The sequence below is a fragment of the Cucurbita pepo genome, chromosome 1, assembly GCF_057944985.1.
Source record: "Cucurbita pepo subsp. pepo isolate OVF chromosome 1, ASM5794498v1, whole genome shotgun sequence".
Lineage (NCBI taxonomy): Eukaryota > Viridiplantae > Streptophyta > Magnoliopsida > Cucurbitales > Cucurbitaceae > Cucurbita > Cucurbita pepo.
This window is the reverse complement of record NC_141798.1, coordinates 6,026,804-6,052,128: the sequence shown is the minus strand read 5'-3', so window position 1 is coordinate 6,052,128 and position 25,325 is coordinate 6,026,804. Positions and strand designations below refer to the sequence as shown.

The following is a 25,325-nucleotide window of genomic DNA, read 5'->3' as shown; positions in this document are numbered from 1 at the left end:
CTCCATGATGAATCGTTTTCCAGTTACTGTCTGTCTATCCTACAAATAAAATGGCCTTCGAAGTTGGCCGCCATGTTGATTCCTCAACCCTTCTGCACCTGCAATGCTTGGTTAAAGAACCCCATAAAATATTTAAATAACATACTTGAAATTGATTGCATAATTTCATAGTTAGCACAACGTATTGTTTGTATAAGGAAGAAAGAATGCTTCTTAATCTGCTGTTCCTTTCTCACTCCTAACAGCTCTTGGTAGCCAAGTATTGTAACGTGAAGGTAGTAAAAAGAATCTACACCATAATCCGGAGACCAAGTAACGAGAGTTGGTTTTACAAGAATCATATACCTCCTACCAGGTTGAGAGTTTCTACGTCTATTCCTGGAGGAGATTGTGGCGGAACGGCGGGTTGATGCCACTCATCAGGTTCAATTCCCAGGGCCTTCCTAGCAGTTGCTTGGTACTTGTTACTTCTAGATGGAAGGGATTGAGATGCAACGGCTTTGCTCGAGTTACTGCTGGAGATAGAGATGGATGATAAAAATTTCTCCTTTGAACGAGTTTCAGAAGCAGATGCAATAACAGACTCGAAGACGCCACTCTCCCTTAATCCCTGTATAATCACCTGAATCAAAAAAAGATGGGAGAATTTTCAACTGGGTGCAACAAGTTCGATATTAATCCACGATCACTAGGCATCTGATCACTAATTCTTTTCAGAATATGACATTATAATTGTGAATGAGGTAAGGATTCTAACCAACATATAGCAAAGATCATTGATATCTCATGCTCAAAATGAACTGTCTCAATGAACAAATTAACTCTTTCTAATTTGTCAGTACAGACATCAAATAAAATTCTTACCTTAGGAGCATTAATTCGTGTTAAAATGCCCTTCTTCAACAACTTTATTTTTACGTCTTTGTCGCCCCACACAACATGTTCTCGGTACCTAGTAAAGAAGCAAATCTGTCAATCCAAAACATAAACTAAAAAAATATTTTCTTCATAAAGAAAGAGACTAATACCAGTCTACGATTTCCTCCTCGGTTGCAGTAGAAGCAACTATGAATGCCTGCAATTCATATAGTTGCTTAGAAATTTAAAAATGATGGGATGGGGTCATCAAAAAGTAGGACATAAAAGAAACTCCAAGTTCTGGATGGCAACTTGTATGAAGAAAAATTTGGTCCCAAATCTAGGAAATAAAATTGATTTAAACAATTATCTCACGCAAAGTTGCATAACTCTGTTCTAAGAAGCTTTTTCTGTGGACAGAAGCTTTAAACAAGATCAAGAAACATTGAACTCACAGTTCTATCAAATTCCAACATAAAGCATCTTTTAACATCATCTTTGGTAGGTTTGCACCCACAGCGGTCGCGTCTAGAGGTCAAGTCAGAAAATTTTGCATATGTGTAGTGTAATACGGCAGCTTCCTCCAATTTAATCTCACTGTCAAATATTTACATGAACACAGTTAGTGCTGCAAAATAGCTATCCTGAAACTATAAGTTCACAATAAACAACTTACTTTGGGGTTTTCATGTAATTATGCCATCTATGTGCACCATTTGGACGAAGATGATCTTGAATTCGAGCAGCTGATTTCCCGTTTCCATAAGTCAAAAAGTAATTTGGGTTACCACGAGTTGATTCTTTGTACATGCCAAAATATGTATCCTTGGGCAGGTGGTCAAAGTTTTTTTTGAACATTGATACCTGAGTTCATAGAGTAATCTCAAAATAGTAGGTGCACATTTTAAGAACAAGCAATATCTAATTCTTTACACAAGCTTCATCTTTATATATAAAACAAAATATAAGACTCATTACAGCTAAATGCTTCCGATTAAACACGAGATATCCATATGGTAATATTCATTACAAAATATGACACTTGAATGGCAACTAATGAACATCATTTCCTGTTTAAAAAATGCAACCACATTATCACAACCACTTCAATCTCATTAATATCCTCCTCCTCTGGTTTGGCACTCATTCAACTACTCTAAAAGCGCTCACCATGTGTCCTGGAAATAATTAAAAAAACTGGGAAGGCAAAGAGACCAGAATCATTTTGAACAATTCTGCTTCTTTTTTTTTTTTCTTTCTTTTTGTTTTTATTATTTCTTTTTCTTTTACGGAACTTGAATATAAGACACCACAAAATATAGCTCAAAATCGAAATGATTTAAATTTGACCTTCTAATGATTTTAAATTTCTTTAAATTGGGAGTATAGTTTCCAGAAACAACTCCATGAACTTTCATAGTTTTTATCTATTCATAAAAACCAACGTCATTAGGAAGAACGAGAGAATAAAAGCAAGCATAAAGAATGGCCCATCGCAATGAAAAGAAAAAATAGATTTATACAAAGGACAACTACATGCGTCCCATATATCAGCAAGCAATAGAAACCAATTTTGCCTAACTATGGTAGTTGCATGCAGATTTTATATTTCAATGTTTGTACAGCCCTTTGCAAATGAGGTGAAAATCATGGTGGATAAGAAATCGAAATTTACAGCCAAACAGTAAGTAAAATAATAAGAACGGACAGTGAAAGAAACTACCTCAGTAAAAGGTTCCTTTATGTCATCTCTTTCAACACTGCTTTCCTGTATAAATAAAATCAACAAGACAATTAGATTTTGGCTCACAACGTTAAAATGTAAAGAAAGAAAAAAATAACATCGACGAGTTCAAGTAGCTTCACCATTTCACAACAAAAATAACAAATTACAAAATAAAAAGATACAATGAACACATACGTAATTGGGAAAAATAACCATATCGACATTTCCAGGCACATCATGCAGCAACTGCCTCAAGGAGTACTCTTGAGCACCGACTGGATGTACCAACTCATCAGTATCAAGATGAATTATCCAATCCACGCCAGCATCCTAATATTTTAAAAGGAGAGAGAAGAAACTAAACAGCACAAGTTAATAGTGATACATTAGGGAATAAGTACAAAGCAGCAACAGAGTAATAGCCATGAGAAGAACACATTCATACCCTTGCCATAGTAATAGCCATCTCCATATTGAGAGATTGTTTCACAAATAGTTCATAATTGCAAGGCTTGTAAAAGAAACCAGAAAGCCATGTTTCATTCCAGATCCGACTGAAGATTAAAAGAAAATAAAACCAGGTATACACAATGAAAAAAGAGAGTTAAGAAATAACAAAACATAAAAAGGTAATAACAATACTCTTTAACAAATATGATAATGATTTCCTCCTCTAGAAAGAGACCCTCCACTAGCCTCCCTAAATGGAATACGTGTGTGCGTGGATATTTTGGAGAAGCTTCTTATTCTTAATATTTCCATTACAAACCTTCCTAGGAGAACTAAAGCAATTTGCACAGCCACTGTGCGGCCACAGATTTAAGAAGAAGGCTTCCATTCTTTGTCTAATGCAGACTTTGCTTCTTTTTTTTTTGGGGGGGGGGGGGGGGGGGGGTTGGAAGTTTGGTTGATAAGTAACGATGAGCATCTTAAGGATGGTATCTCGGTTCATAAAGATAATTGGAATTGGGCAATGCTCGAGTCTTCTAGTAGAAGCACTCTTGCTAAAACTTCTGTAGTTATGATTATTTCTTGACAAATGCCGATTGATGTGTTATTGTTTACTTCTTCACATCAAGATTTCCTTTTCTAAAGCACTTATCATGCATCAACAAAAAGCTATTGTGTCTGTATGTGTCCTAATCTGTTATAATGATTTACAAACAAATGTTGTATTAGAATTCAGAAGAAGATAATGGTGCAAGAGATCATTTAATGATCGTGAACCAGTAGCACATCTTACAATAACTAAGTTCTAGAGCTTCCAGTCAGATGCTATGGCATTGCTAAAGAAAATAGAAGAAATGAGCACTTCCTTAGCCCTTCCATTCCCCAAAATGAGTTGGTTCTTATATTTTCTATACTAAAAAAAATGGCAGAAGTTTTACACCTTTTTGCCTGCAGCTCCTCTAACTCTCTTGTTCTGAATATCAACTTCACTCCCTGAAAACAGCGTCAAATTCATGCTTAACAAATTTACCACAATGAAGGTTAGCTCCAACTAGGAGTATTTGTAGAGCATTTGAACTCACAGGAATTAACTGCAAAACTCTAGTCACATCAGGAGATGCAGCTTTTCCCTCCACAAAAAGAAAGAAGAGTGAAACCCCAATGACCTTGTGATAGAACATCCAAGGCAAGATTTGCTCCAATCCTGCCGACGTACTTGTTGTAATGCATATCTACACATCGAGAGGACAAAAGAACGAAGCATAACAAAGAAAACAAAATTTAGTTTTATTCATTCCCATCAAACTCAGCATAAGGAAGCCTCAAAATTCCCATCAGAAAACAAAAATTGTTATTCCCTTTCTAATCAGTCATCAGAACAACCACCTTCATAACCATTTTCAAATTCTCATCTACATTCCACATATATGAATTACTAATACAACACATAAATCAACTTCACAATTCCAGTTAAAAAGGAAATTCCATAGAAGAAGAAGAAGAGCAATAGACCTTGGGCTTCAAATTCGATCCGCGATCGAACTTCCAGTCCTGATAGTACGGGAACGATGGCGTAACACTCCGGCCAAGATTGAGGCAATCAGAAGCGGAAGGCGTGGAGTGGCGCGAAATCGGGGAGAGGGGTGAGGATTCCATGCCAGGGAACTGGTAGGATCCCGGAGGAGACCAGCGGGTGGCGGGATCGGTGAGTCCGCCGCGCCATTGGAGGACAAAAGCAAGAGCTGCGAGGGTGAGAGGGAGGAAGGTTAGAAGAAGAAGGAGTCTGGAAGTAGAGGATGAGGAAGACGGCTGAGTCTGGCGAAGTGGGGTCTGCAAGTGATTGTAGTTCGGAATCGGCATGCCGCCGGCGAGGATCCTTCAGATTTCCAACTGTAACTCTCCGATAGCGGGGAAACTAACATAAATGATTATTGCTTTTATATACGAAGAAAAAAAGCACCTAATAAATAAATAAATAAATATATATATATATATATATATATATACACACACACACACACACACATATATATTTAAGTTTGTGAAAAAAAGACATTTATTATTTTAATTATCCGTATTTATCGTAATAAAAATGTGTAATGATTGAATTAAGTTTAATTTTATCATATTTTTAAGTATTGAATTAAAATGGAAAATAATTTAAGGTTATTTTAGATTAAATGATTGATCATCCGTGGCTAGGGTTTCGAATTTCCAAATATTCTTCTTCTTCTTCTTCTTCTTCTTCTTCTTCTTCTTCTTCTCGTTGGTGATCGGTCGATGCTTTGTGCTGTGGTTCTGGTCGGTGAGGAGGGCCATAGAGAGGGTTCCATTGTCAAACGCTCTCTCTCTTCACCCACTGCTCAGTTTCTTCTCCTTTCATGTCTTCAGTCGGTGGTTTGCCATTATCTGCTCCTCATTCTTCAGGGTCTTCTAAAACCCTAGCCGTTCACTCCGCTTCCTCCCCTCCATGCCTGCTTCCTTTTCTCCTTCTTTATAGTCAACACCCCTGTTTTCATCTCAGGCTTTTTTCCTTGCAATTCCAATCCGGTTTCAGACATGAGCGATTCTAAGGTCCGCTTTTGTTTTTGCATTTACTTTTATTGGATTCTTTAGCTTTTGGTCGTCGGAATGGAGTTGATGGTTTTATCTGATAAGAAGCATGCAGCTGCAAGTATTTCATCAAGTTTACTCTTTTGACTAAATGTTAACAATTAGAAAAAAAAAAATCATATGGGTGAACTTTTGCAATTTTCATGGACCCATTTAAATATGGAATGCATGGCTGAATTATTATGCAATCGAGATGAAAAGCCATGTTGATTTTAGGAAGCATCTAAGGCAATGCATTGTCTAACACATTGATATATGGAAACTGTCTTCGAGTGTAGATGGTTTTTCCCGTCTTTTGTTCTTAGTTTTTTCAATTTATTATTAGACATCAGTTGCGTTTTTGCTTTTGTTACATGCCACTTACTAGCTAAGGTCAATTTTTTGTTACGAGTATTCTTACTATTTGATAAAATGGATTTGAATGATTTCATTGTATTTGTTAATGGTTTCTGCATTGGTATGTTTGAGACCTCTGGACTCATGGACTCTTTTCTGTTAGGTTCTATTATTCGGGTCTTTCACTGAAGACGAAACCATTTCATGGATACTACCTCAGTCGAATATTAATCCCGGAAAGCTGGTCGACAATGTAAATGTGCAATTTGGTTCTCTGAATGTTACAGATGGAAAATCGCTGGGCAGTTCTGCTGACAGTGAACCGAAAGGACCCTCTGGTTCCTCAACGGGATCCATAACTTTGGAGTCTGTTGATTTAGCTAAGGATGATACTGAACTGGAAACTGTCCAAAGAAGAAAAATTCATCCTCCCCTGGAATCAGGAGTGCCAAAGGAGAACGGAAGTAATTACAATTCCAATCAAAGCTCCTCTTGTACTAGTGGAGTGACTGAAACGAATATAGATGACACTGATGCTTTGTCATCATGTGTATCAAATGGTCAGAACAATTCTTTAAATCGGTTTTCAAAACTGATAGCAGAAGATAGCATGCCAAATGGTAGTATTGATCATTTGCAAGACATTGTTCTCGAAGAGAATTTCAGAAGGGCATCCAATGTCTCTGTTGCCTCCTCCACTAAGTACCTACCTCGAGGTTTAATAAATTCAGGGAACTTATGCTTTCTGAACTCGACTCTGCAAGCTCTTTTATCATGTCCTCCCTTTGTTGATCTATTGAGAAACTTAAGGAATCGTGAAATCCCCAAGGTCCTTGTCCTTCCTGTTATATTCTGTTTTGTTCCAGTGATATAAAGAAATCACAAAGCAAATAGATATGGAGTTACATGGTTAATGACTGTTGTTTCTGTAAATATATGGCAAACTCTTGACTTTGTCATTTATTTTTCAGGCTGGTTATTCCACACTAAATGCATTTGTAGAGTTCATATCTGCCTTTGAAGTACCTAGTTCAAGTGTTCTGAGTAAGGATGTCGCTGCATTTGATGTTGGGAAGCCTTTTAGCCCTCTCATGTTTGATGGCATTCTTAAAAATTTTAGTCCAGATCTACCCTACGGTATCAAGGGCCGTCCAAGGTTTGTTGATGTATATCTTTTCATTTCAATACTGAACTCTCATCCTTGGTTGTGGTTTTTTTTTTTTTTTTTTTTTACTGGAACTTCAATAAAAAAAACGAGACTTCCACTGATATGATGTCTATTAGAAATTATAGATTCAATTATCGCCTCTAAAATACTCTTTATGCTTGAAATAAACGAATCTTAAATTCCTGTCATTATGCTTATCCAGGCAGGAAGACGCACAAGAATTTTTAAGTTTTGTCATGGATCGAATGCATGCTGAATTGCTGAAGCTTGATGGAACGTCTTCAAGTATGAATGGAGGTAAATCTTTTGTAGTTGCTTCTGCCGAAGATGATGAATGGGAGACAGTTGGGCGGAAGAACAAAACTGCAGTGATGAGAACACAGAGTTTTGTTCCTTCAGAGTTGACTGAAATTTTTGGGGGGCAACTGACAAGCATGGTGAAAGCAAGAGGTAGGTAGTATATGCTCCACCATACACATGGGCACAAGAGTCATGGGTTTTTGGTCTGCTATTGTTTTGGGTTTTAAAGCGAATGGAGGATTGTAAATAATTTTGGTTTAGAATTTAATTAGTATCTTGGAATCCCTCTAAAATTCAATGGACAGGAACCAAATATTTTATTGCTGTCTAGATACTTGCTTTTTCTTGATATGATCACCTCTGATCCATTTTCTTCTATGGGATTGAGTAGGAAATAAACCTTCAGCTACTGGCCAGCCATTTTTTTCACTGCACCTTGATATCTACCCTCAAGCTGTTCGCACTATCGAGGATGCTCTACGTTTGTTTTCTGCACCCGAAACTCTTGAAGGGTACCGGTCATCAGCTGCTGGGAAGGTGTACTATCTTGTGCATAGCTATAGAATCCTCTTTCTGATGTGTGAATATTGAGTGCAGACACTCTTCACTAAGCATACTTTTAGTCTCATATGTTTCTAAAATTTAGATATATTTTATGCAGGCTGGCGTTGTGTCTGCTAGCAAATCTGTGAAAATACAGAAACTGTCCAAGATAATGATACTGCACCTGAAGCGTTTTGGCTATGGAAGCCACGGAAGTACCAAGTTGAATAAGTCTGTGCATTTCCCACTTGAGCTGGTTTTAAACCGCGATCTTCTTGTGTCGTCCTCCACAGAGGTACTTGATATTCGACCCTCTTACGTTACTGTTTTTTAATACCTAAAGTTCATAGTCAAGTGTGAGATCCCACATTGGTTGGAGAGAGGAACGAAACATTCCTTTTAAGGGTGTGGAAACCTCTCCCTAGTAGACTTGTTTTAAAACCTCGAGGGAAAGTCCTTGAATGGAAAGCCAATAGAGGACAATATCTGCCAACAGTCGTAGTGGACTTAGGCCGTTACATTGAAACTAGATTGCCCTCTCTAATGGTTTGTGGTCTTTAGAGAGAGATTGTGTGTGTGTATTGGGGGCGAGGGGTGGGGTGGGGTATTGGTATCAACTATATCAATTGGAAAGAAAGCTAGCTAATTGTGTTCTTGTCATTGCAATTCTTTCAGGGTAGGAAATATGAACTTGTGGCTACCATAACCCATCATGGAAGAGAGTCCTCAAAGGGACATTACACTGCTGATGTTCGATACCATAACGACCAATGGCTTCGATTTGACGATGCATCTGTCACTGCAATCGGGAAAGATAACGTGTTACATGACAGGGCCTATGTTCTCTTCTACAAACGAGTTTAAGGTATCAAAACTTGGACACAGAGTCCTTTGTGGATCAAATATGATATCAACTTGGAAAATTCGTTCTGCTATCGAGGCATGTGGTGATAGAATATGATGATTTGAACTCGTTATCTGTATCAAAGTTTAGGAACTAAATTACGTATTCATGAAGATCAAATTTTGCAATTTGCAGCCCCTGGTTTTTGTTCTTGTTTTTGGTGGGTTTATATTACTAGTAAATAGTACATTGTCTAGTGGTGCAACAATTATAAAATACTAAGTCAAAGGTTAAACAATGATATACTTTTTCTATCAAGGGCACAACACAAAATTTGTACTTTACATTCATTCAATGAATGTCTTGAATGCTTTTTTGTTCTTTCATGTTTTTGCCCTTTTTTCTTTCTAATCCATGTTCAACCTTTCAATTTTATCCTCTTGTGGATTTTTTTTTTTTTTTTTTTTTTTTTTTGTCATTTGTTAAGAAAATTTGAATTAAAAATTTACCCCTTACCCACCTCGAAACTTGTAGTAACTTGCATTTACTTACATTTACCAAAGATAAACCCGAGCTCTAAGTTATGTGTTCGAATCTTTACCAAAAAAATTTAAAATTAAAAAAAAAAAAAAACATTAATACTTTTTAACATAAAGTTGAATTCTAAGTTTATTAATGAGGCCATATGTATATAATTAATGTGTGTGCTACAATCCCAACAAAATTCCAAAAAATAAGGTTGACCACCAAATTAAAATGAAGGAAATATAGTCATTTTCTTTGACATATTTCACATTAATTGTTGATCTTAGTTAGGATAGACTTCAATTTGGGTGCCATTAAATTAATTACAACTTTCTATATTTCTCATTCGTAATCAACTAACGAACACAAACTCCATTTTCACACACCTTTTCTTCTTTTTTTTTTCTTTTTTTTTTTTTCATCCTTTTATAATAATTTATTCATTTTTCAATAATTCAAAGCTTTCCCATTACAAAGAGAAAGAACAAGACCAATATTGTCAATGAAGTCAAAACAATGATCAAAAAAAGAAAAGGCTTTAATTTTTCTTCTTACTATATGATATAATGTGGAAAAATGCTGCATTTATTTTTATATAAAAAAAAAGTATTTAAGAAAATTAAAATATATATTAAAAAAGAGAATACATAGTTAATAAAAAAAATGAATAATACGATGTAGATTTGTAGTTGGACGTTTCACCTAATAACACGACCATTCATTTGTCTCATTTACCAAAGTTTGGGAGTTATTTTAGTTCATTATCTTTTACATTTTTATTATATACTTTTTCTCTCTAATTTATGTGGTCTCAAATTTTATACAACAAAGTATTTTATTTTCTTATTTTTTATTATATTAAAAAAAAATTTAAAAAAAAAAAAAGTCTAATGTGGCTGCAAACCAATTTGGTCCGAGTTGACAAATCCGTTTGTATATATACAGTTACCCAATATCTTTATTGATCGACTTAGATATATCTCAAAATATCGCATATAATATATATAAATAAATAGTAGCCTTTTATATATATATATTTTCATGCTTTATCCTCGTTCATATGTTATAAAAAATATATATTTCAAGAGATCTCTCCACTTAATATACATATACTTTTTTAAATATTTTTCAAGAACATAAAATTGTCGGCCACGTTGATATTTATAAATATTTCCATTATTTTTAATTATTTTTTTAAATAAAGTTAGAGCCTCGTAAAATATCATCATCAATCACAACATCACGAATCTAAAACATAATAAAAAACAGACAAAATATGAGAAGCAAAGTATGAATGTGTCATTATTTTTTTGTGTACTTCCAAAATTGATTCCTAACAAATCTACAACAATATCTTTCTTTTCCTTAATTATTATTTATAATTCATTATTCTTTTATATATATATATATATATATATATATATATATATATATATATTATATTAATTTTTCTTGCTACTTCCATATTATTTTGAAATTTATTCCGTTGATTTTGAATCTAAATTGATTTACACTTGAAAATCTACATTAATTTGAAAAGTAAATTAAATTCTTGAAAATTTTGGACGGGGGAGATCTCTTTGAACGTGTGGATGGGATTTACTTACAAGGTTGCCCATTGAATGGGCCGACATGTTTGTGAAAAAAAAAAAAAAACAAAAATATAAAATAAAATTTTCTCATATTTCCGCCGACACATCGGTAATTTTCGTTCTTCGCTTAATTACAAACTTGATTTTAACTTATATTCAGAACAGGAAAAAAAAAAAAAAACGCGTTATTTAGGTCGGTGAATTTTAATTACTCATCTCGACTCTTCGACTCTTCTCAGTCATTTATATATCTATTTTTTACTCCTTCGTTACTTAAGTTATTTATTTATTTATTGATAGTCAATAATAATAATAATAATAATAATTAAAGATATGATTTAATTCATGTGTTTTGTTAAGAAAATAAGAAAAAAAAAACAGAAAATAATAAGAAAATTATTTATAATAACAGAAATTTTAGCGTGGTAATGGAAACTTATGCATGCAATAATGTAATAATTTAATTCATTGAATCAGTAATTTGTTTTTTACTTTCCACTTATGTCACTCTCAATATAATAGTAATAATAATATTATATTTCTCTTTCCCTCCCTTTTTATTTTACAATAAATAATAATTACTATCAAATTCTAAATTTAATTTTTTTTTTAATTTTTAAATCTACAAACCCATCATTTTTTAAGATTGAAGTAATTTAATGATGCCTACTTACTTTTATTTTTTTAATAATTTTCTTCATTAAAATTTTAAATTAATTTTCAACACACTATTGGAGTTTTTTATTTTTTTTAATTTTATTTCTTCTAGATGTTTGAAAATGTGACCAAAATGAGAGAAACTAGAGCCAGTTGAAAGAGAATGGGAAGAAAGTTGCAATTAAGTCAATTTATGGTTGCAATTTTTTTTTCCTTTTTTTTTTTTTTATTTATTCCTAATATATTTATTAAATAAATAAATAAATATAATTTAGTATCGTAATTAATTCCAACATGTTATTAATATATACATATCAGCTCGCAGTTATTTTAGGTTAAAAGTGAGTTTCATGTATGAACATGTCGGTCTATTAAAAATAAATCTCTCCTTTTTTTTTTCTGTAAAACGACAACTTATTTCCTTTTTGAGGAGTTCTTTATATGCTTTGGTCCATTTTTAATTTATGTAATAAATAAATGGGTCGGACTCCAATTATTATAAAATTAAGATAATATTTATTATTTAAAATGAAAAATAAAAAATTCACCATTGAATTGAAACTCGATTACAATTATAAGGAAAAACTTTTGATCCCATTCGATAATTTAGTTAAAATAACTAACATTATTATCTTGTAAATCATCAACATTACCATTTTTATATATATATATATAAAGTATAATTTTACTATAATAATTAACTTAAATCCTTCTCTAACCCAAATTAAATATGATTCCAAAACAATTAACTTTGAAATCACGTCCAAAGTGGCTCCCACGGCGAGCTAAGGGCGGCGTCGTCGAGGAAGCAGGTAGTGTCGACGAGTTGCGGCGGCCAAACGGGGTCCGGCGATTGCCTCATTTCCATGCAAATCAAAGCCAATAAGTTGGCTTGTTGGTGCTGCATATTAGCCACCTCCGCCCTCGCCTTGGCTAGCTGGGCTTGCAGCTCGCTCACTTGCTTTTGCAGCTGGCAAATAGCGCCGGCGCTGCCGTACACTGGATCTCGCAGCCGAGCATTAGCTTCGTATACCATACTGCTCACTGCATCTGTCCTCTGACACTCTGGCAGCTCCTGCAAATATTAAGAAAAAGTTAATCTTTAATTAGTTGTTTAATAATAAGGTTTAGAGGAAAATTAGAGAGACCAAAGTTGCATTGATTACGGGATTATGTCCCATCAAAAGTCAAACCCAGTTAAGTCAAATCAACTCATTTCTTTTTTTAGTTAAATCCGACTATACCCTTTTGTTTATTTTTAAAAATACCAAAAAAGTTAATTAATTAATGTTTTTTTCTACAATACATGGAATTACTAATAATAATTTCCTAACCTTAAACTCTAAACAAAAATAGATTGGAAGGACAAATTGGGGAATTTCAAAATGTGGGTGTGACTTAATTTAATAAAAAAAATGAAATTTTTGGGCATACTTGCAAGAATTTGATGATATTGCTAGCTCCGAAGACTCTATGAGCAATGGTGAACTTGAGAGGCTCGGACGGAGGGAAATATGGAGCCAAAACGCACTTCTCGACGCAGCGGCGGCGGAGGATCTTGCAGGCGGCGCAGGGGCTGAGGATCACCGTAGGCGGCGGGGGAGACGACGGCTGAGAAGTGGGTGGGGAACCAAAATTGGTGGTGGCGGCGGAGGAAGAAGAGATTGGGGAGTAAGATAAGGGGTGGTTTGGAACAGTGATCGGCGTTGAGGGAGCATTAGTACATTTGGCCAAGTAAGCCATTTTTTTTTTCTTTTCTTTTGCTTTGTGATTTTTTTTTTTTTTTTTTTTTTTGTAGAGAGAGAAAATGAGGAGAGAGAATTTTCTGTTTGGAGAATGAGAAAATGAGAAGGAAAATGAGAAGGAAAATTTGTTTAGTGTGTTTGGAGCAATGAAAGAGGCTGAGAAGCTCTTATAAACACACAAGATTTTAGTGGGGAGAGGATGACTTTGCCGCCTACGTCATGCACACTATTGCTTACGTCATTAATTCTAAAATTCACCAAAAAAAAAATATAAATAATAAAAAATAAAAAGAAGCCATTGCTTCCAATTTACTTGACTCTTTGCTTTATTCCATTAAAGTGAAACTTTAAGTTAACAAATTATTCTCTATGGATGATTTGATGGCCAAATCACATCTCTTTTAGAAAAATAGCTTCAATTAAAAAAAAAAAAAAAATCAATTTATTCCGAGTATTTTTTTCATGAGTTTTAAATTTTCGACCCATTTATAAATTAAAATAAATAATGGGTTTTATCGTGAGATTCCACATCAATTAGGAACAAAAATGAAACATTCTTTATGAGTTAAAGGTCCCACATCAATTAGAGAAGTGAACGGGTGCCAACAAGGACACTGAGCCTCGAAGAAGAGTGGATTGTGAGACCCCACATCGATTGGGGAAAAGAACTAAACATTCTTGTCAAGGGTGTAGAAATCTCTTTCTAATAGATACGTTTGTAATAATAATTAATAATTTGGTAATTTCTAGATAATAATAAAAAAGTAGGTTTGAAAATTCCATGCATGACCCTTACTTTGACTTGGTAGAATGGGTTTGGACTGGTTTATTAGGCTTTTTCCCAATACTTTAATGACAACTAATCACTGACTAATCTTGATTTTCAGTCCATTTCATTTTTCTATTTTTTTTCTAAGAAAAATAAATTAAAAATAAAATCACTATCGAACACGTTAAATATCTGCTGTAAAAGGAAAAAAATACTCTCGACACCTACGCTTGACAAATCAAATCAACACATCTAAAATTATTATTCGGATTCGTAATCGTCACCGGTGATCCAATCCAAACTTTACGGAGTGTTTTTCAAAAATTAGGATTGGACTTGTGGGGAACGAGACAACGTAATCTTCTTGCCCAAACAACCAACTCTTGATGTGTTAAAGTGACAGTGACATTGGACTAATTCAATTTTTTTTTTTTTTTTTTTTTTTTTTTTTTATAGAGCAAATTTTCGTGTGGGAAAAGAAAAACCATTAGGCTCGTGGGAAGCAAGAAAGTGATAGAATGAGAAACCGCTTCATTTTTAGGTTAAATTATACGAACAATAAAAAAAATATGATTAAAAAAACGAGTCGAATTGTTTTATCCTTAAACTTTTACTATCGTAAAATTGATTTTTGTTAAATTAATAAGATTTTTTAAATTAAATACCATTCTCGTTCATGTTTGGATGAATCTTTTAATGGGTTAGAATTGGAATTTTCTCACATTTTAATAGAAACCATCTTGTCGATAGTCAAGTTTCTCTAATTAAGACCTAGTAAACAAGCTCTCGGTCTCTAATTCATTTGACAATTAATTCAAATACTAAGCGACAATAATTAATTAGTCTCCTTAAAATCAATCAATTAACTCGTATTTATTCAAACATTCATGACTAAATAATAAATAAATGAACTTATTTTCTAATTTATTTTGAAATTATTAGGGTTATATTGGTAATTCTGACTAGAAGCTTCTTTTTTGGGAAAAAAATAAATAAATAATGAACAGTTAGGGTATGAAATGAAAGGGAAAAAGTGGAAAGGGATTAAAGTGAAATGAGTGTGAAGTAAAATGGCATCAAAATAAAGAAAGGGGGTTTTCATTTAGGGGCTCCAACTTTTAGAATCTCCCATTTCAGACACCTTTCTTTTTTTTCTTTTTTTTTTAATTAAAAAAATATAAAAATAATTAAAATAAAAGTAAATAATTTGCATTAAAATGGCTCTCATTGTGTGAGACAACCAACCTAATAAATAAAATTTGTTGGCACAAAATTAGGGTAGCTGTCACCTACCACCCTAACCCAAACTCTTTTTAGACACAACATAGATACCCAATTGAACCCTTCAAAAATATTCGTTCATATTAATTACTCGTAAAAGCTTAACCACACTTCATTATGTTTTAACATCGGACCTTTTATATTGTTAGACGAACACGACTCTCCACAATGGTATGATATTGTCCACTTTGAGCATAAGCTCTCATGGCTTTGCTTTGGGCTTCCCTAGAACGCCTCACACAATGGAGTTAGTATTCCTCACTTATAAACTCATGATCATTCCCTAAATTAGCCGATGTGAGACTTTTATCATCCAACACATATTTGTGTCTATTTCTTTTTCTAAATTTTAAAAAATATATAATAAATCTTTAAATTTTTAATTTTGCATGTTTTTTAATATTCAAATTTGTATATATTGACGGGTTTAATATTTAAATGTAAAAAATTATATAAAATTTAATTTTATATCAAAATATCAGCTAATTTTTTAAAATATTAAAAAAAAAAAAAAAAAAAAAAAAAAGAGGAGTCTTTATAACGTGTGGACCTTTAGCATTGGGTGAAGAAATATTTAGTTTTGCTTTACTGTAATCAAACTCAATTATGAAAAAGATATGTTTTCTAATTTCTTTTTTATTTATTTTTTTGATTTATTTATTTTATTTGTAACTACCAAAATGGGTCTTTTTGCATTTTATATTTGAGTTTGACACAACTAAGTAACCACTAATCAATATTAAAACCCACCATTAACCCAACATTAAACCTTATTATGCTGCTTAAACCAACACACTTTCTTCCCTCCCTCACCTCACTTTTAAATTATTTTTGTATTTACAATTTGATAAATATTTTTTAAATAAAATATTAATGAGTTTTATCTAATTTTGTAATAAAAAAAAATAATGAATAAAACCATTTTCACACCAAAAGGGACTGTAAGGGTTAAAAATCTCTCGATAACATACAAGATCGATATTGGTATCATCAAATATTCTTTTAGGGAAAAAAAAAAAAGAGAAATTAAAAGTTTATATTTAGATGTTATAGAAATGTCAAATGAATGTCAACATCACGTGCACCATCACGAGACCTTCAAAATAGAAAGTAGATAACCAAACATTCCAACCCTTCTTTCATATATATATTTATATAATAAATTAATTAAATTCTAAATTTAATCTTTTAGAGCTTATGTCTATGTCTAAAAAAATTATTAAATTTTTAATTTATGTTTAATATGTTTGCTGAATTTTAAAAAATATTTAATAAATTATTAACATTTTAACGTATTTAAAAAAAAAATACATCAGTAAAATTTGTTAATATTTCTGAAAGGTGAAGGACAGCAATTTAAGTAAGTTTGTTAAAAATGTGGGAGTGACACGTGGAAGAGAGAAATGGGGATTGGTCCAAGTGGCATTTTTTAAAAATGTTGTAATTAAATAAATAAAAAAACTGGACTCCATTAAAATAATTTGTGGGATAAGATAGAGAAAAAGAAAGTCCACGCGTCGTTGCTTACTTGGACTTAGCGTTGGCGTTTGGGAACTCCCCAAATTTCTTTTTTAAATAATTTAATTATCGTATCCTATGCTAATTTAACCAGCTGTGAATTTAGGGCTTAGGATGATGACATCTGTGCTAAGAACAAGCTGAAGGTGCTTCCAACTCATCTCCAAAGTACAATCAGTACTCCACGTATCAATCTAGATGGATTACAAGTTCTATGTTATATGGCTAAGATATTCATTTCATAATGACCACAAAAATAAAACTTTACTTTGTTGTTCTCTACACAATGGAGAGCAAAAAACAACGGTTAGCAAATGTTTTAGAAACCCGAAGCAAAAAAGGAAACCAAACGACTCCTTTAATGCCTAATACATGATACGGATGTTGATGATGTTGATGTTGATGTTGATCTGAACGATTTCGTTGCTAGATTGTGAATGGAAGATAACCCAACAACAACAACCAGGCATAATGGATTTTCACACATAAGATGTTGCCAAATGAAGCTTCATGTCAGCTAAAAGTGAGGAAAGGTGGTATAAGATAAAGATGATGAAATCATGTTTGTTGCCAAACAAATACAAGAAAAGGAATCAAAGAAGAAGATTAGAATCAAAAGCACCCAAGTTTGGGCAGTGTAGAATGTAGAATGTAGAATGTAGAATGTAGAATGTAGAATGTAGAATGTAGAATGTAGAATGATGATGCATTGATTATTATTATTCTACAAAAAGTTGGGTCAAAATCCATCTTCTGAGGCCTCACCATCCACTTTTCCAACCAATCAAAAACCCCTTTCAAACCAAAGTAAAGCTCTCTTCACTCATTTCATATCAGTCAGTCAAAATTCCACGTTATTCTATTCTTTCATCCCTTCTAAACTGGGTTTAATTCCATCAACCCTATGTTGCTCTACTTTACTGATAAGAATCAGCGGAAACAATATATACATACATACATACATATATATATATATAATGAGAGATGATAATGAAGAAATATGAAGTGAAGGGGGATGCAGGGCAGGTATGATGTTGGTTGATGGACAGTGGGAGTTGGTCTGTCAGTGGATCTCTACTTTCCCCTTTTGACTTCTTCTCAATCATAATACTATAAACACAATCAAATCAAATTAATCCAAAACAAATATCTATAAATTTTATGTCCCATCATCAATTCACAAAAATGGGTTTGAGAACAGTGAAAAGGTTTTAAGAACAATAAGCCTATGGACATAGTCCCATACAGAGGGTACGGAATGAAAAGATAAAAGGGGAAATACTAATTGATCATACTCAAAGGGATTCTCTTCGGGACTACAACAGTGTTTCCCAGAGTTTGTTTGGACCACTTCTTTATGGAATTCAAATCTTCCAAATGCGCATTTTGTGTGGACATCTTTTTGTAGAGTTGGCTTCAAACAAATAATGTCGTTATTCGACCATACAGGACGTCCCTTTCTACCCTTTTGAGAGCACATGGCAGATGGGGTTTACAGGGAAGAGAGACTCAGAAGGAAAAGGTACAAACTTTAACCTGAAACACTCCCCTTTTAATTTCTTTCTAAAGCTTTATTTCATAATTCAAACAAAATAAAAACGCCCAGGTTGCCAAATTTCAGTCATCAAATCAAAATAAGGGCCCACGATTCTAAGAACTTCATGATTCCAACCTCCTAGAGGATTCCTATACATTGGAGCAACAACTATCCAAGAAGGAAAGCTAAAGTTTCAAAACCGTTTGGAAGTTCCAAATAAGCTCCTCCATGCTTACACTTCAATGGCTGTGATTGCAAATGTCATGTACAATGCCCGATGTATCAGATTCAAAGGCTGGCCTCCGCCAAAAAATATCAACCGAAAGTAGGAGGAAAACTTCAGCGAACATAAATTTACATAAAACTAATTCTACTGGGGAGGATCTAAGTTACAGTATTAAAACCTGGCAATATTTAGGAATGAAACGAAGGGGCCAAACCTCAAGTAACCCTGAATGGAACTGATGGTCCGGTTACCTCTTCTGGCGCCTGTCACGTTATTCTCTCGTTAGCGGCACTGTGTTCTTCGGTTGGCTATTGCATTTCCTCGTAATCTGAAATATTGTGAAATGATCAACATCATAGCCAAATATAAAAATGGTAAGATTGAGCAGATAAGAAATACAGGGCCATAAAATTCAGTGTGTACTGAGTGAAAATGTGAATTACACAATCTTAGTTCTATCTTTAATGTTGAAAGCACACCATCCCATTCCTCAAGTAAAGTAAACGAGAGAATAATCTGAAACTGGTGGGCAAAGTAAAGTAAACATACCTGAAAAATTAATCTGTGTTCTTTGCCAAAGATGAAAGACCAAGTTGCATCTCCTGATCCTTCGTGGGGGCAGGAATGGTATGTGTCTCTGAGTCTGGAATTGCGGCAAGATCAGATTTCATTGCCTGATCCTGGGCAGGATGTTTTACGGCAACATCAGATTTTACGTCCTGCTCTTGTGTGGCAAAATTGGATTCTGTCTCCCGCTCCTGGTTAGTGGCATCATGATCAGCTTGCAATTCGTGCTCATGATCAGATTGTCCATCAGACTCATTGGATGCAGCCTCACAAGATTGCACTGCATGCTCCCCATCTGCATCATTACCACATTCCATCTCCTGCTCCTGGTTTGTGGCATTATCACATTGTATCTCCTTCTCTGGACTTGTGGCACTGTCACATTGCATCTCTTGCTCCTTATCTGCTGCATTGTTGCATGGCTTCTCCTGCTCCAGATCTGTTGGAGTGTCCCACTGCTTCTCCTGCTCCTGATCTGTGGTATTACCATATTGCTTCTCCTGCTCCTGATCTGTGGTATTACCATATTGCTTCTCCCGCTCCTGATTTGTAGGAATGTCATACTGCACCTCCTGCTCCTGATTTGTGTTATTACCATATTGTACATCCTGCTCTTGATTCGTGTCATCATTACATTGCACCTCAGTCACCTCATTCGTAGCATTATCACGAAGCAGATTCTGGTCAAGTTCTGGAGCAAGGTTAGACTGCACATCCTGCACTTGGGATGTAGGAGACTCTGACACAGCCTCATGCTCCTCCTCAGTTGGCACGTGATCAGGTTGCAGCTCCTGCCCTTGCATAGCATCCTTATCATGTTCCAACTCCAGGACCAAGGTACAATCTGGCTCAGTCTCCAGTTCCTGGGCTGAGGCAAGAATAGGCTGGGTTTCTTCCTGAACCTCCTCACCAGTCAAAACAAGTGGTTGTGTATCGTCTTGTCCATCAGCTACAGTAACAGATTGAGTGGCCCTCTCATTTGCACCAGGATCATGCTCGGACTCATGTCCCACCGAAGTGTCAAGAACTTGTGCTTTCTGCCCCTCTGTAAAGACAGGAGCCAGCTGAGTTTCTCCTTGAACCTCCTCCCCCATTAAAACAACAGGCTGTGTGTCTTCTTGTTCATGAGCTGCAGGGGTAACAGATTGAGTTTCCTGCTTGTTTGTTCCAAGAACATCTTCCTCATACCCAGCATGTTGTGTTTCTTGGTCCTGGGGGGTGGAAGGAACAGGTCGCACCTCCTCGTGATGTGTAGTGCCACCAATAATAGCTAACTTCTCTTGCTCCTGGCTTGTGGAAAGAACTGGCGGAGTCTCCTCCTGGACCATGGAAAAAACTGGCTGAGTTTCCTGCTCCAGGCTTGTGGCAGGAACAGTTGGCTTCTCGTGATGAGTTGGATTACGATCGGCTTGCATCCTACCCAGTTGGGCAGTGTCAATAATAGCGCGTGTCTCCTGCTCCTGGATTGTTCCAAGAATTGACTGTGAATCATCTTGGAGTGTAGTAATAGCTGGTTGTGTCTTCTCCTCCTTGATTGTGGCAAAAACTGGTGGCATATACTGCTCGTGGGATGAGGCAGAAACTGGTAGCTCATCATGATGAGAAGTTGAAGTATGATCCGCTTGCATATCCCCAAGCTGGGTTGAGGTGAAATTATGATGCAATTCCTGGTCTTGAGAAGTAACAAGACCCGATTGTGTCTCCTGGTTTGAAGCAAAAACAGTTTGCGGTTCCTGATCATGCACCGAGGAAAGATGAGACTGCCGCTCATATTGGATTGTTGAAAAACCAGCCTGCATCTCCCCAAGATGAGCAGTGTAATTAGATTTACTCTCCTGGTCATGGTGTGAACCAAGAACAGATTCCATTTCCTGGTATTCAATCGTGGAAAGATCAAGTTGCATGTCCTGGTCATGAATCGAAGATAAATCAAGCTGCATTTCATGGTCGGGGAAGGAGGATAAATCAAGTTGCATTTCCTGGAATTGAGTCGTGCTAAGATCAAGATGCATTTCCTGATCCTGAAGTCTGGGAATTGTAGAAGCTTTAAACAGCGTAGAAGGAGTATAACTAAGCTGATAATTTACAAGTCTTGGTCCAAAGATGCTGAACCTTCCAGCACTGCTATAAGCAATTTCCCCATCAGAAGATTTTTTGAAAACTACCCTTGCACGACCACCCTCCCTGTCAACTTCTGTCTCAGATTCTCTCAAGGGTCCAAACCGCCTAAACATATTATTCAGGGTTTTTTCTGATGGCACAGAATCCACCTCAGAAAAGTTCATTACTAGTTCTGCAGGCGATGGCTGATCTACAAAGCTAGTATACTTTTCAGCTGTCATAGCATGATTTCCAGCAGAATGTCGCTTCTTGTACGGCCTGCGACTCCCATGAGGAACCTTTTCTGGCTCTGCAACTGCCAGTTGGTAATCTCGTTTTCTGTTTTTACGAGGTGGCTGAATTTCAGTCCCATTTTGGATTACTCTGTCCGTCCAGTAAGTGTCGCTCATATCCTCAAATTCAAAAGTATGTGGTGAAGCAACAGTATTAGTAAATTGTGCTTTCCTCTTACCACTGATTCTGCACATGGCCTCCTCAATCCCAGGCTGCTGCTTCAAAATCAATGAATCTCGAAAATCGGTGAAAAAACTGAAAATTACGTTCAAGAAGCTGTATTCCTTCATTGGATCGCTTGCTACTAGTTGAAGTTGACCTAGCAATTCATCCACCGAGGAGTACTCTGCAGGAAAATTTACCCTTCCTCTTTGGGCATCATCAAAGTTCTGGAGGAAAACATCAGATTCATAAATTGCATTCCCATCAAAACTTCCATCTGCCTTTTGGAACCTCTCACTATTAGACTTGACAATTGGAGGCGTACCAGTCAACTGACTTGCAACCCTACGAATACAATCGCCAATTTTGAAGGACTGTTTAAGAGGTGCGGTTGCAGAAACCTTTGCCAAGGATATAGTTTTCCTTCCATCTGGAGAACCAGAATCATCAATAGGATGTTCTACAGTCTTCCGTCTTTTTGAAGAAGGCGACGCCAATGTGGAAGTTATCCTTGCATCAGACCAATTTTCTCCATCTATATCGTCAAAATTTTCACCCATTAGTTCATACAAACTCTTTTCTTTTTTCTTAGGATATAGACCATCCTTCAAATTATGTTTGCGTTTATGACAAGAACTACTCCGACCTTCAAAATTCTCCTTACGTGGGGATGTCTGTGTATCATCCTGACAATGAGCTGCATGGTGAAGAAAATCACTTGATTGTATTTCACTGCCTAAACTGTCTAACTCTTTGTCTGCCAGCCCCCCACAAAACTGGAACTGTCGCAAGCCACCAAATTGGAATTGAGGCAGGCCATAATAACCCTTTAGACGATAAAACGCTGTCAGCTGTGCCTTAGCTATCACTAGTTCCAAACGGTCACTGCCATCAGATGGAAACTTAGCCAACTCCCTGATATATTCAATTAATTTAGCTGGTTCAAACGATGTGGCACTGGAAGATTTGTCTACACCATATCTTCTAGATGATTCTTCTCGAATACCAGCATTTTCAATAACCTGACATTTAATCATGTCATATGCTTCTCTGGGTGTGCAAGCACACGCTAGTCCCAATTCTGATCGTCTAGAGACTTCTTCTAGAGCACAATCAACAGCATTTTGGAAAGCCTCTGAATGGCTTTGCATCTCTTCTTCGGAGAAATTTGTCCGAAATGGCTTTAAATGAGACACTTCGTTCCAAGCAAATGTTCGATCCCCAAAATAAGCAACCAAAAAGAAGTCATTTTTATAATATTTCATTGCCTTATCAGAAGAATCAGATGGATCAAATATCTGACCTGGCCACCAAGGATGGCTCCTCACTTTACCCCACACTAAATCAGAAACAGAAAAATCACCTTCATTCTCTGATGGCAGGTGATAACGAGCTTGATGCAATTGTACAGAACTTACAGGATTCTCTGCTGCACATTCAACAACTTCATCATCGTCATTATCAATACCTGTCACATCTTCTTCCATTTCTTCCTCGCCATGTAAACCCACCTGGTTAACATTGAAACACTGATCAACTTCCATTCCTTCCACATTCTCAAAATCAGCCAAATTAGTATCAATAACAGCATTTTCCTCAACTTCTACGCCAATGCCCCCTCCTTGTCCATTGGATTGCGGATCCGACTCCATATTCCTGCATTCTATCTGCATGTTCAAATTTTGATCATTTTCAGCAGAAACTTCAATACTCGGAGCCAAAAATTTACCATCATTTTCTGCTGCAACAACTACCTCAGCATCCTGGTTTGGTTGACTTGATGATATTGAATCCGTACTCGCCATATGTTCAGTAACAGCTGTAGATTGGTCTGAATTCGCCACATTTTCAGGAACAGCTATACCTGGATTCAAATTCTCACTATCAAGCACCTGTGCTGCTACCTCGGGGACTTTAACCGACTTCCCATCCCTCTCCAAATTAGAAAGGACTTTCTCTGAACCATCGCTCTGAGAAATAACTTCGGGATTCAATTCTTTTTTGGTAAACATGTCAGGAGCTTTTTCAGTAGCATCTTGGCCCTGTGAATTTGAATTTTCACTACCATCTGAAGCTACAAGTCCTGTACCCTGCAGATCAACTGGTGTATCAACAATTAGCTCACCTTCCACCACACTTTTTTGGCCTGTTTCTTTTTCCAGACTTCCTTCCCCATCACTTATTGAAGCTTCCTCTTTTACAAGTTGGCTTACCCCATCTGCATGCACTGGGTCTTCTTCAACCCCATTTTCTGTGGGAGAATGAACATCCACTTTCTTAGGTTCCCCGTTGTTCAAAACTTTATCATCTGGACTATAACGGACTAAAATACCTTGACTACGTACCACCCGAGTATCTAAGTCCGTAGCCTCCTTGCTTCCAGTGTTTTCCTCGTCCACATGAGCAGCTTCAGTCTCTCTCTCCACATGACCAGAAACTGTTGAAGAATCATCCGCCCGAGCATCATTATCAAGGACCATTGCATCAACGGCTCTTTCATCACCCTCCACAACTTCTTGAGACGTTTCTTTTATTGATTCCCCAACCCCTGATACTCCCTCACTTTCCATGCCACCAGAAACCCCCACATCAGGCTCGTCAAGGACACCGACATCATCCCTCTCCACACTGGGCTCCTCCCCAGTTGAACCGCCATCCGAATTCGCAGCTGTCCTATCAGTACATACACCATCAAAATAAACATCCGCACCCAAAACCTCCACCATAATATCCTCACCACCACCATTACAAGCCCCATCACCCCCCTCCGCTCTCCCCGCCTCCTCGGTCAACTCACTCTGAACCCGCTCCTTCCTAACACTAACACCGGAATCATCCATTACATGCTTCCCAGCAGTGACAGTTGACTTCGAAACACTGCCAGAAGCATCTCTCTCGTCCGGCTCTTCCATGAAAAACAGAATCTGAGCAATTTTTTCACAAAAAGGGAGGCGAAAAACAAGGAAAAACAATCAACAAAAGCTCAAAAAAAAAAAAAAAAAAAAAAAACTCAGACAACAGCATAAGCCCTAATTAAGAAAACCAGTCGGGATCTAAGAACCGACAAGAGTGAAAATATAGTAATTGCGAAACATAAAACACCATTAAATTAGAGGTAAACAGAGAATTGCAATGAACAGAGAAAGGAAACGAGTGTACCTCACCGGATCTTCTCAGAAAAAAAGAAAATGGAATTTCTGTGTGAAAGAGAGAGGGTTTGGGTTTTAGGGAGAGAGATCCTGAAATTTATTTTAGATGGAAGCTTTCGAAACTCAAAAGAGTTGGAAATAATAATTTTATTTATTTATTTATTTATTTATTTATTTATTTGTTTATTTAAAAGGAAAAATAAAATTAAATTAAATTAAAAAATATCCATCCTTTTTTTATGCTACTTTCTTTCTAACCTTTCAGTGATCGATGCGGCTAAAGCTTACTCTAAATTCTGAACGCTTTAATAAAAAAATTTATTTTACTTATTTTTTTGTTTAATTCAAATTTATTCTTCAATATA

At 35.8% G+C, this 25,325-nt stretch overlaps 4 protein-coding genes across 5 annotated transcripts; 1 reads left to right on the top strand and 3 right to left on the bottom strand.

Moving 5' to 3' along the window:
- Nucleotides 1–129: 129 nt before the first annotated feature.
- LOC111809831 (glycosyltransferase-like KOBITO 1) lies at nt 130–4,977 on the bottom strand. The gene is made up of 11 exons (XM_023696271.2): nt 4,547–4,977; nt 4,117–4,266; nt 3,975–4,027; nt 3,030–3,138; nt 2,780–2,914; nt 2,582–2,626; nt 1,535–1,722; nt 1,314–1,455; nt 1,029–1,075; nt 865–952; nt 130–622 (listed from the first exon to the last, which is right to left on the bottom strand). The coding sequence occupies exons 1-11, from the start codon at nt 4,892–4,894 to the stop codon at nt 338–340; spliced, it is 1,590 nt and encodes a 529-aa protein (XP_023552039.2). The 5' UTR covers nt 4,895–4,977; the 3' UTR covers nt 130–337.
- Nucleotides 4,978–5,239: 262 nt separating this feature from the next.
- On the top strand, nt 5,240–9,219 carry UBP24 (ubiquitin-specific protease 24). Its single transcript, XM_087118910.1, has 8 exons — nt 5,240–5,608; nt 6,147–6,812; nt 6,955–7,139; nt 7,354–7,601; nt 7,843–7,988; nt 8,113–8,289; nt 8,670–8,982; nt 9,013–9,219. Exons 1-7 carry the CDS (start codon nt 5,594–5,596, stop codon nt 8,856–8,858), a joined length of 1,626 nt encoding a protein of 541 aa, XP_086975036.1. The 5' UTR covers nt 5,240–5,593; the 3' UTR covers nt 8,859–8,982; nt 9,013–9,219.
- Nucleotides 9,220–12,215: 2,996 nt separating this feature from the next.
- LOC111794972 (LOB domain-containing protein 1-like) lies at nt 12,216–13,402 on the bottom strand. Its single transcript, XM_023677195.2, has 2 exons — nt 13,047–13,402; nt 12,216–12,687 (listed from the first exon to the last, which is right to left on the bottom strand). The coding sequence occupies exons 1-2, from the start codon at nt 13,353–13,355 to the stop codon at nt 12,370–12,372; spliced, it is 627 nt and encodes a 208-aa protein (XP_023532963.1). The 5' UTR covers nt 13,356–13,402; the 3' UTR covers nt 12,216–12,369.
- Nucleotides 13,403–18,057: 4,655 nt separating this feature from the next.
- On the bottom strand, nt 18,058–25,103 carry LOC111794895 (uncharacterized). Of its 2 annotated transcripts, XM_023677092.2 has the most exons (4): nt 24,971–25,103; nt 23,566–24,735; nt 19,238–23,478; nt 18,058–19,016 (listed from the first exon to the last, which is right to left on the bottom strand). In XM_023677092.2, exons 2-3 carry the CDS (start codon nt 24,721–24,723, stop codon nt 19,246–19,248), a joined length of 5,391 nt encoding a protein of 1,796 aa, XP_023532860.2. In that variant the 5' UTR covers nt 24,724–24,735; nt 24,971–25,103; the 3' UTR covers nt 18,058–19,016; nt 19,238–19,245. The 2 variants fall into 2 exon arrangements, with proteins under 2 accessions (XP_023532860.2, XP_023532851.2); XM_023677083.2 differs by having other exon boundaries at nt 19,238–24,735.
- Nucleotides 25,104–25,325: the final 222 nt, after the last annotated feature.